General features: G+C 32.0%; 1 protein-coding gene across 1 annotated transcript in view; it reads right to left on the bottom strand.

Annotated features, from left to right (window-relative positions):
* Window positions 1-9059, bottom strand: part of LOC134687250 (alpha-mannosidase 2C1-like) — a 56425-nt gene extending 47366 nt beyond the window's left edge. The window contains exons 1-7 of the mRNA XM_063547389.1: window positions 8900-9059; window positions 6927-7051; window positions 6091-6216; window positions 3924-4047; window positions 2681-2748; window positions 1465-1639; window positions 759-856 (exon numbers count right to left, since the gene is read on the bottom strand). Of these exons, the coding sequence (XP_063403459.1) occupies window positions 759-856; window positions 1465-1639; window positions 2681-2748; window positions 3924-4047; window positions 6091-6216; window positions 6927-7024 (689 nt within the window). The 5' untranslated portion in view covers window positions 7025-7051; window positions 8900-9059. The remainder of the gene's footprint in view (window positions 1-758; window positions 857-1464; window positions 1640-2680; window positions 2749-3923; window positions 4048-6090; window positions 6217-6926; window positions 7052-8899) is intronic.
* Between the last annotated feature and the right edge of the window lie 3376 nt (window positions 9060-12435).

Here is a 12435-nt window from a genome sequence, read left to right as displayed (position 1 = left end):
AAAATTTTAAAAATTCCGGGAAATTTCACGAATGATTTGGCGAATTTCATCATGGCAAAACACAACGTCATAGGATTGAAAACATTCAGAGGGAAGATTATTTCGTTACTTGTACGCTTCAATTTCGGATAGTATCTAATTAAAATGAAGTTTTTGAGTTAGGTGCTAGTTCATTTTAGATTCTGCTGCATTTATCGAACATTTAATTTTTTAGAAAGTCAAGATGGCGGCGTACTCTTTAGTTACAACATGTCATTGTGCTTCTGATGGTATATATAGTAGCCATCAAAGTAATAATGTAAATTAATAATCGCATATGTTTGGCTGAAGAATTATAAGGATTAAACACATTTTTTTCTAGAGGTTATTGATGTGTAAACCGGGTCTCTAACTCACAAACTTGACATAAAAGTACTTTAGACTTTTAATCAGTTTGTGAGTTAACCGCCCCAGTTTACACATCAATAACCTCTAGAAAAAATGTGTTTAATCCTATAATGTACCGACATATTTTTCTGTAAAAAACAATACTGCAGAGTCATTATTATTCGTTGGATGTAAATTTTCCTGGACTTCCTTGGTACAGGTAAACCATGAATTAAATGTTAAACGAATTACAAATTTACTATAGAACTGTTAGCAGACTTCTACACAACCATGAAATTAAAAATATCAACAAATATTCCCTTATCTACGAAAATTGGTACCGACAAAAAAAATCAACAGTAAGCAGTTGATTACAGTGATAAATAGTTTACCTGGAATAGCTAGCCTTGTCATCCAGGATGATGGTGTTAATCATATCATTAACAGTATACAGTGCTATGTAACCTCTCTCAGACTCTTCTGGTAGATGCTGGAAATTTGTATTTAATTTAATTTTTTAATTTAAACATATTTATTTATAGTGGATTGGGAAACAAGTTTTTGCAACTTATATTAATCCCTTTCCACTTTGTATTTGAAAAATATAATTGGTTTACAATGTTAATACATTACAGTATGTGTTATCTAAAATGAATTTCAACAGCATATTTGTTCCTTGTTTTAAAAATTCCAATCTTGAACATATATTACATTATTATAGTAATAAACCAATTTTCAAGACATTTTGGTCATTGAAGACTTCTTCATAACAAAGATAAGACACTTACGCTTGTAACAAATTCCAAAATATATGTTGCCCTCTAGAAGTGTTTTAGTTATTTGTGTCATGGTGTCATTGTCTCATTATTGATTAATAAATATCATTTTATATTATGAATCTAATCAGAGGTTACTGATATGTAAGATAGATCAATGCACTCACAAACTGAATATTTTTTTAAAAAACCTTAAGGATATATTTTGGAATTCAACTCCTTGCTTTTTTCCTTCAAGGGTAAAATATCATATAAGACTTCAATAGCTCATAAAAGCCAAAGGCCTGACTGTTCTCAACACTGACTAATGTTTAATTATTACCTTTGCCATATCATGGAGTGTTTCAATATCTAATATCAATTCAAAGACATCTCTATGAAACACAGAAATTTCTGCCTGGGACAAAGTGAATGTTTTATCTGGTACTGGTGGGTTAATCAGACCGTCTCCTGCTCCAAATAATGTGTTGCAGGCCATTTCAACATACAGCTTGTACCTATATAGGAAAAATTATAAACTAGAAAACTGAAATTTCAGCAAGGGTCTTTCAAAAAAATCTTGTGAAGCACAAAAGCATATAATTCATACTGATGTTAACAAAGACACATGTGTGTGTGTGTGTTAAGTTTATTTATAGTGGATTGGGAAACAAGCTATAGCAACTTATATTAATTCTTTTCCACTTTGCGGATGCAAGTGCTGCCTTTTAGTTGCATTAGCCTTCACTTATCGAAATCTACAAAGATGTCTTTTACGTGCAAGAGATATGGCTCTCTTAACACTGGTCAGCCATTTACCATACTCAAAAATGGTGTCGAGGGAGAGCGGAATAATCAGTTCCTGAAATTTTCACCCCGACAGACATCGAAATCAGGAACCTCTGTGGTAGTAGTCAGATCACTAACCACTACAGCACAGCTCTCAATGCATGTGTGAGTTAGTTATATGTCTATGAATTTGTAATATATATAGCAGATATGAAATTAACCACTTCATGGAAAACATACTTTCCTTTGATCTCTAATGTTTAAATAAAAGTTTAGATTGTTATCCTAGCACAAAGAATTTAAAATTCATGATTATTGAACAAAAAAAAGTTTTTCATCAAATTAGTGAGTCAAATTTAACTAACTTATAACACACACACATCTTCAAATTATTCACCATCAACTGTGCAAATTTTGTTGGCCTCCTACCTTTACTTTTGAAGGATATGCATTTAGAAAAAGTGTTGACAGACAGTTTGACAGACAAACAAAGTGAAGGTATATAGGATGCATGAAGGAACCTAATAGAAGGGGGTAGGAGGGGTCCTGATCCCAAAATCCCGGGCTTAAAAACACAAAATCCTGACATCCCAAAATTCTATAAAAGCATTCCCAGATCCAGAAAGGTCAATCCCTATATCCTGAGCTTAAAAACACCTGATCCTGGAGTCCCGATAAAGGTCCTATCCCCCTGCCTAATAAACCATCAGTTTTCTTTCAAAGACAGAAGCTGGCTTAAAATTTTTAAATTATAACTGTGATGAACTTACCTATTTTTCCCATCAACCTTTGCTTGATTTAATGGAAAAGAGGTTCTCTTAAATGCTACACTTAATCCCTGAAATGAAAAGACCTCTGTTTACAAAATTGCATGAGCTTGACACTCACTTACATTTCATACCAAACAGTTTAATAGGCAACAAAACAAATTAGTTCATCACAAAAATTGTTTTACTGTGATAAATGTTTATATGTCTATCCAACAACAGAAGAATTGTTAAATCTTGTGGCTTACTCTACCAGTTTGTCTATTTACAGAATTTACTGTTTGTGAGATATCAAACCAAATCTGTTAAATTCTTCATTAAAACTTATGTATCATGTGAGCAAATTTCAATCTTGCCATATGAATAGATCTTACTATGAGCTATAGATACATGTACATGTGTCTGAATTCTTGGTAGGCATGACTGAGATATTTATAATTTAAGAATTACAAAACAGTCTGACACTTTTTACTGAAGCTAATACATAAACATGAATAAAAACAAGAATGTGTCCATAGTACACAGATGCCCCACTTGCACTATCATTTTCTATGTTGATGAGTGGACTGTAAAATTGGAGTAAAAACTATAATTCAGCATTAAATTTAGAAAGATCATATCATAGGGAACATGTATACTAAGTTTCAAGTTGATTGGACATCAACTTCATCAAAAACTACCTTGACCAAAAACTTTAACAAAAACTTTAACCTGAAACTTGCATTATCATTTTCTGTGTTCAATTGACTGAAATTAGGGTCAAAACTATAATTTGGCATTAAATTTAAGAAAGATTATATCATAGGGAACATGTATACTAAGTTTCATGTTGATTGGACTTTAACTTCATCAAAAACTATACCTTGACCAAAAACTTTAACCAAAAACTTTAACCTGAAACTTGTACTATCATTTTCTGTGTTCAATTGACTGTGAAATTGGGGTCAAAACTAAAATTCGGCATTAAATTTAGAAAGATCATATCATAGGGAACATGTGTACTAAGTTTAAAGTTGATTGGACTTCAACTTCATCCCAAACTACCTCGACTAAAAACTTACTCCTGAAACGGGATGAACGGAGGAACGGAGGAACAGACGAACGGTCGCACTGACGAATGAACGGACCGACAGACCAGAAAACATAATGCCCCTCTTCTATCCTAGGTGGGGCATAATAAAAATAAAATTAAGAGATTGTCATAACTCTAAAGCATAGATGTTACTGACAATACTGCGAAACAAACCTGTAATGGGCATCCATCTTGCCATACCAAAGCCTCTGACCCAGAATTCCATAACAAATGAACTTCCTGTCCTGCCCATTCTAATGGAACCTCAATTTCCAGATAAAACCAATGGGTACTCCATCTGTTAACAAACAATATTGAATAAATAATGTACTCCTATAGGAATAATAGAGGTAAAGAAACAGGAAGTTGTTTCGAAAACTAAAATAAGAGGAGACAGTTTTACATTTGGTGTCAATATGTCATGAAATACAGGTGCCTTCATGAGACTAGTTCCAAATGGAACAAATATTCTGGAATATTGTTTCCAGTGGAACAAATATTACATTTAGTGTTCCAAACAGAATATATACAGGTAATGGGTATATAATATTAATTCCAAATGGAAGAAATATCATGACATTGTTTATAACAAAGATTCCAGGTGAACTTCTGTTAGATGCAATACATGTCACTGGTTGTTTCCTTTTTTGAATAATCTATCAATTAAAAATGGATTTTTCTTTTTTGTAATTTTATTGGGTCGTAAAAGCATTGATCAAGGCACATCAACACGTGTACACCAACATAAATTACAAAAGAAGCATTCTTTCTTATACAATAATAGGATTAAATTCAACAAAAAAAGTGTTTTCCTGTGCACTTGGTTGTAGCAGCACATGTCATCCTTAATGTTACATTACATTTTAATATGAAGGTTAATATTTGAATAACTTGTTGCTTGCCAATAAAACTAACAAATTATCGTGAAACATTCATGTGACATAATCATTATTTTCTAATGTGTAATTTCTTGTGAATCGTCCTCATCTAATTACAAGTATTCCTCTTCTAAATGGTTTCTACAGTTTGTTCTTTATATGTTGTGCTGTTCCATCACTGTACCAGGTTAAACATGACTAAAAGGTGGGCTGAGCTCTCACAGACAGGTTAAAAAGAAGGTGAGTTAAGCTCTCACAGACAGGTTAAACCCTGGCACATTCTTGGTATGTCTGTCTCAAATTCAATGGATCTTATTGCTTGGATAACATGCATTATCCATATATCAATGTCCTGATTTTTTATCAAAAATCTTTTTATACAAGGATGTATAAGTACATTGACAAGCACAAACCTATATCACCAAAAGGGTTAATGATATTCCTAATTTGGGCCTTTACATACATTGGTCCAATTGATATTCTTAATTTAGGCCTTTGCATACATTAGTCCAAATGATATTCTTAATTTAAGCTATTACATACGTTGGTCCAAATATTATTCTTACTTTATGCCTTTACATACATTGGTCCAAATGATATTCTTAATTTAGGCCATAACATACATTGGTACAAATGATATTCTTAATTTAGGCCTTTACATACGTTGGTCCAAATGATATTCTTAATTTAGGGCTTTTCATTTGTTGTTCCAAATGATATTCTTAATTTAAGCCTTTACGTATGTTGGTTCAAATGCTATTCTTAATTTAGGCCTTTAAATATGTTGGTCCAAATGATGTTCTTAATTTAGAGCTTTACCTACTTTGGTCCAAATGATATTCTTAATTAAGGCCTTTACATACATTGGTTAAAATGGTATTCTTAATTTAGGCCTTTACATACATTGGTTAAAATGATATTCTTAATTTAGGCCTTTACATAGGTTGGTGTAAATGATATTCTTAATTTAGGCCTTTACATACGTTGGTTGAAATGATATTCTTAATTTAGGCCTTTAAATATGTTGGTCCAAATGATGTTCTTAATTTAGAGCTTTACCTACTTTGGTCCAAATGATATTCTAAATTAAGGCCTTTACATACATTGGTTAAAATGATATTCTTAATTTAGGCCTTTACATACATTGGTTAAAATGATATTCTTAATTTAGGCCTTTACATAGGTTGGTGTAAATGATATTCTTAATTTAGGCCTTTACATACGTTGGTTGAAATGATATTCTTAATTTAGGCCTTTACATACGTTGGTTGAAATGATATTCTTAATTTAGGCCTTTACATACGTTGGTTTAAAAGATATTCTTAATTTAGGCCTTTACATACGTTGGTTTAAATGATATTCTTAATTTAGGCCTTTACGTACGTTGGTTGAAATGATATTCTTAATTTAGGCCTTTACATACGTTGGTTTAAATGATATTATTAATTTAGGCCTTTACATACGTTGGTCCAAAAGAAGTTCCTACTGTTGTCTCATTATATTTTCCTTTCACAGCTTGATTATATCTGATTCTATATGGTGCTTCAAAATGAGTGAGATTTTTCAGCGCTGCTTTCTTTGTGTAAAGTCTGAAAAAATTAAATGGTGAAAGCAATGTCAATAAATGTCATATATACTGAATCAGATTTGTGCTCCTTTTTTGTGTAAAGTCTGAAAATAACAAAAGGTAAAAATACTGTCAATAAATCCTTTGAAGTTAGTTAGCTTTGTCAGTGTTGATTTCATTGTATTAAAGTCTGAAAGAATTAAATGGTGAAAGCAGTCAATAAATGTTTGTAATGGTCCAAGTCCTAGGGGGCAGGACCTCAAAATAGGGGTCAAACTTATACATGTTATATGTACTAATAAGTGATGCAACTTTATACATTTGTATTAAATATCAATGAGCTACCACAAGTAGTTCCTATCAAACTAACAGTATTTAAAGCAGAAAACTTCACAACTGTTGACACTATCACCATCGCTGACAAGCAATCCCTATGTTTTGTTTTCTGGGACTCTGTCACAGTGAGGATTATTTCCAGTCTGAAACTTACTGTACATGATATCATTGAATATTTGACCAAGTTAAGACACATGTAACTTTTTACCTATTAACACAAGTATTGGTAGGCAAAGTAAAACGTTGGATCCTGAAAATTAAAATAATTTTGTTTTGCTATTTTGAACTAGTGAAGTTGGTTTTTTTTAAATAAAGACGACAAACTTTAGAGAGAAATAATGATTTATAAGTAAATAATTGTCAGATATTTCAAATAAATATATGAATATACAGAACCTTCCAGCCAAGTTTACATCTGTAAAGTAATCCTTAGAAATAAATTTCTCTGCTCTCTCCAATGTAGTTCTCTTGTGTTTCAACACCACAGTCTCCATTTCATTGAAATATTTCTCCAATTCTTACTGAAATAAGATGTTTAAGATACTAAATATAGATTTGTTATGAAACATTATAAACATGGCATACAAAAGTTAATAAAACGATGGGCATTGAAATTTAACTTTATCCCTTTAATAAATTGTACCAACACATTATAATACATTTTGTTACTTGTAAAAAATCAATTCATGTACAACATATAGAGCTATACATGCTTTATCACAGAAGGAACTAAGTCATTAATTATGTCATGTATGTTAATCATGTTTTAAAATGATCTTACCCGGTACACTGCATTTATCCACCATTCTAGTTTTTGGGTGGATAATGGTCTCATTTTACATTGAAGAGGTGAAAAATCTATTTTTTGTGCTGTTAGGACAGCAAGTTGTATCAATTTAAGATCCTGTGTCCTTGGAGTTGTACAAGTGCTGAAAGTTTTTTAATATGTCTATTCTAATAATTCAAAGAGTAGATTGTGTACATGTATTTGTTGCATTTTTTGTCAATGTTTTTAAGTCCATATTAATTTGTTGTTAATGAGTACTCATAGCTGCCTAGCATCCCTAGGTATGCTGACTATCTGTTGTAAGCGATTTGTTTCAGAATATGTTTATCAATAGTGTAGAAATGTGTATGTAGATGCTTTCATACTTCTGCGAGTGTTCATTTTGTGTTTTTTTAATTTTTCCACCAGGAGATAACATAAACACTGTGAAAAAATTTGGGTCCCGAATTTTAAAGGAAAATGATTTGGTCCAGCTGAAAAAGTTTTAAAATTATCACTTCGGAAGCTGTCAAAAGATTTCAAGACCCCTATCTAAAACATAAAATTGTACATATTTTGAGTTAGTCCGAGAATACTCAGACGTCCAACGGCTGTTTTGCCAGACAAGCAGGGGCCGTTAGACATCCTTTCTCATTTTAACAACACAATAATTTGACTTTCACATGTCACACTTACAAAAAATTGGCAATCCCGAGTCACGCTTAGACCTGAATTGATTAGACCAACCGTTTAATACTATAGCCAAAGGGTCCACATGAAACTTAAGGTTTATCATAACCTTTTGGCTAAAATGGCCGTATTTACACCCCAAATTTTACTCTGACTACAGACTAACCTATACACCTGCAACAGTTTTAAGGGATGGCAGGAACTAGATATATAAATTTTAAATGCATTTTATGTTTCAGAAAATTATAAACTTTTCTAGATTTTGCTAGCCATTTTTTTTTGTTCCTGCAGAAGGTGCAAAAATTAACTAAGTAGGGAAAACGATTGAGAAGCTCCCCTAATATAATCAATGTTGTGAGTAGTTTTTATTTAAATGGACAATAGATGGACAATAGACACTTGTAAACAATAGGTGATTTAACAGGTTTAAACTGTGTAACTGAGTGGACCGTATCAAATGAAACTCAGGTGTTTGTTTATTTTGCTATCTTCTGCAGACTGGAAAAAAATGGAGATCAAAATACAGGTAAGTTTTTAATTTTCTGAAACGTAGACTTCATATAACTTTTATATATCTAGTTCCTGCCATGCCTTAAAACTTTCCTGGATGTACCAGTTTGTCTGTACTCATAGTAATTTTTTAGGTGTAAACACGGCCATGTTTTTCATTTCCTTATGATGAACCTTAAGTCATGAGACAAAAACTCCATAAAAGACATGATGACATAAAAAAATATAACAGCTATTGATCACCTAAAAGCCTCCAACAATGAGTGTAAGTTGTGTAACCCATACCGCATAGTCAGCAATAAAAGGTCCCGAAACGAAAAATTACTTGAACAAAATTTACAAATAAAAGACAAAAACTAACAGCCTGATTTGTGTTTTTGTGCATTTAAAAATAATAAAATACCTTATTTATTGTCATCTGAGAACCCACTACTTGTGTCATAAGTTCAGAGGTGTGAAATTTTGCAAAGTCCGGCGATCAAAATTCTGCAAATGGTAGGAGACAATTAGGGCGTGGGGAATGTAACCATGATTATACCTTTCTTCCAATCTTAGAATATACGTGACACCATAATTGGGAACACCGCCAAAATTCTATGATCAAATTCAACATTTGAAGTAAACACGGCTAGGATTTATCTTACAGAAACAAACTATATGCATGTTTGCTTAGGTCATTCTACCATGTATGATAAACAGTTTTTTTTTTTATATCAAAGTTATATTATAATAAAAATGTTGAGCGTCTAAACTTGATAGAAGTTGTAAAATTCTTATTATTTAAGTGAAATTAAAAATTAGTGTATAACGTAGCACAGAGAAAAACGCATAATAGGTTGTACATGCAATTGAGGGGTACTATATATGCATGATATGTAGATATTAGATAGTATAAAAAAGAAGATGTAGTATGATTGCCAATGAGACAACTATACACAAAAGACCAAAATGACACAAACATTAACAACTATAGGTCACCGTACGGCCTTCAACAATGAGCAAAGCCGAAATATGTTTTATTTTAACGTCACTTGGTCCACATGTACATGAAATGCAATCTACTCTTGGTCGGATTGTTGTTTCTTTGACATATTCCCCATATCCATTCTCAATTTGATATTACAATTTAAGCATATGTAGTCAATTAACATTATTTTTATATTAAAAAACACACAGCCTTTGAGTAGATTATGACGCACTGTTATATTTGATTATTTATTTACAAAATTAGTATATAACGTACACACGGATAAATTTCAACTTCATATTAATCATTATCATGTATGAGGCTGTAAACTTCTTAAATAGTTTCAATATATCATTTGTGTTTTCTAATGTAAAAAAAAAATTGTTTGTTTATAAACAAAACAACAGCAAAAAAATCCAAGAAATATAAAAGCAAACATACTAACAATTAATTCAGATAGATTTTTATCCATAGAAAAAACCCGGAAACTCTTAACCTTCAAGGCCCTTTAACAGTCGCAACAGCAGCGAAGACAAGAGACAGTCTATGATATAACATAGTTATGTTGTTAACTTTGATGACTGTACATGATTCATTGTATGAGTAGGGACAGAAGGTACCAATTAAATGGACATCCAATACTATCTAAAGTCGCAAATAAACTGGCAATGCCATGGCAAATGAATTAAGATTAGAAACGGGGAATGTGTCAAAGAGACAACAAACCGACCAAAGAGCAGAAAGACTACAAAATGACATACAAGTCCCCAGTATACTACACAAAAAAACAAGACTGAGAAATGAACACGAACTTCATCAAAAACTGCGGATTATCTCAAGGATACCGGATTATCTCAAGGATACCGGATTATCTCAAGTATACCGGATTATCTCGAGGATACGACAGAATGAAAAAATTCGATGACAACATGACATTCTGTTATGCCATAAACGAGAGAAAATATTGTATCAATGTTAATGTAAATGACATTGGGGTTTGATTGAGTGAAATATATGTGCAATATATATTTGCATATACATTTGACTTTGAATCCAGGAGATTATTCAAGTTATAATCCTAGGTGCAGGTGAATGAAATTCAAGCGAAATTAGTCCTACCCTTTGAAATTCTCTGGAGATACGATTTATGATGACCAGTGCTTATAAAATCAAATATTAAGTATAGCAAACCTGAGACGTCTTCGAACATTGACTTATAGTTCGAGTTAGAAAATTTGCCTCATGATACTTCGATTAAAATGAAAAGCTCTAGATTTGTCCGTGTATATTTGAGTGTGTAGATGCTTTAATATAAAAACGATACAATCTACTAAGACGTGTTGTTATCTACCAGTGCATTCCAAAATGTATTAATCTAATACTATATATATTCTTTACAGCTACAGCTAGCAGAATTTGCCGACGTGTTGTTTTGTGAACTTTATTTAGAACAAATTAAGCAGTGTTACAATAGGATTAAACTCTTTCTAAATTGTTATTGGTGTGTAAACCTGGGGAGGGGGGATTAACTCACAAACAAAATACAAGTTTGCGAGTCAGCGACCCAGTTTACACATCAATAATCTAGCTCTAGAACACCAGAGGTTCTCAAGAGCCTGTGTTGCTCACCTGTAATTACTGATGCTTTGGAAATCGTGTAAAATAAGGTTAAAATCATAATTAATAGTATTAGATACATTAAGAAATTATTATATACTATAGTGATATCTAAGATAATAAAAAACTGCAAAATATCCGTAAAATTACTAACTCAGGTCATCAGACACAGTTTTAAAACTAGATACCCTAGTGATGATTGTGACCAAGTTTGGTTAAGTTTGTCTCATTAATTTTAGAAAAGAAGATTTTTGTAAAAAATCACAAAAATTAACAAAAAAATGTAAAAAAATGACTGTAAAGGTCAATAACTCCTTAAAGGGTCAACTTACAATTTTGGTCATGTTGACTTATTAGTAGAGCTTACTTTGTTGAACACTATTGGTGTTTACAGTTTATCTCCATCTCTAATACTATTTCAAATAATAACAAAAACCTGCCAAATTTCCTAAAAATCAACAATTCAGGGGCATCAACCAAAGAAGGGGTTGTTGGATTCGTACTAATATTTCATGGTGGATACATCTCAACCTGGTGAACGTTTTTATCCCATGTTAAATTTGCTCTAAATGCTTTAATTTCAGAGATATAAGCCAAACACTGCATTTTACCCCTATGTTCTATTTTTAGCCATTGCAGCCATCTTGGTTGGTTGGTCTGGTCATCGGATACATTTTTAAACTTGAAACCCTAGTGATGATTGTGCATGGCAAAGTTTGTTAAATTTGGCCCAGTAGTTTCAGAAGAGAAGATTTTTGTAAAAGTTAACAGACGACGAAGACGAACGACGGACGCCAAGTGATGAGAAAAGCTCACTTGACCTTTCAGGTGTTAAGTCTTTCTAGTTCTCTCTTGTTTATCTTCCAACATTCTGTCCATTTAACAGCACTTTGCTTTTACAATTTTCATTTTGGTGTTTCTCTGGCTCTTTTCATTGTTGGAGTCCGTACTATGAACTATATACTGCTTCTTCGTTTGATCTCAGTTGGAGAGATGTCACATTGACATTCATACCACATCTTCTATTATTTATTAGGTCAATGGTTACAACGTACCAAAAAATACATTTTTGATTTGATAAAGTCTGCGAAGATCATCAACAATAGGAATTCATAAATAAAATGACGGAAAATATATATCTATCCGCCTATTACTAGTACTAGTACTACCTTTACTCCAGTTACTTTATTATGTAAAATCTTGTCGTATTACAATTCTTTTTATAGTCTTTAGAAACATGACATAATACAGTCAACAGATACATAAAATTGTAACTCTGTGCATTTGAGATGAGATTGCAAACAAACGTTGGAAACTTCTCTGATGTGAAGTGTAATTTCATGTGTAATAGAAAC

This window comes from Mytilus trossulus, chromosome 10 (assembly GCF_036588685.1).
Source record: "Mytilus trossulus isolate FHL-02 chromosome 10, PNRI_Mtr1.1.1.hap1, whole genome shotgun sequence".
Lineage (NCBI taxonomy): Eukaryota > Metazoa > Mollusca > Bivalvia > Mytilida > Mytilidae > Mytilus > Mytilus trossulus.
Note: the sequence above shows the minus strand (reverse complement) of the source record. Positions and strands in the feature narration are given on the sequence as shown.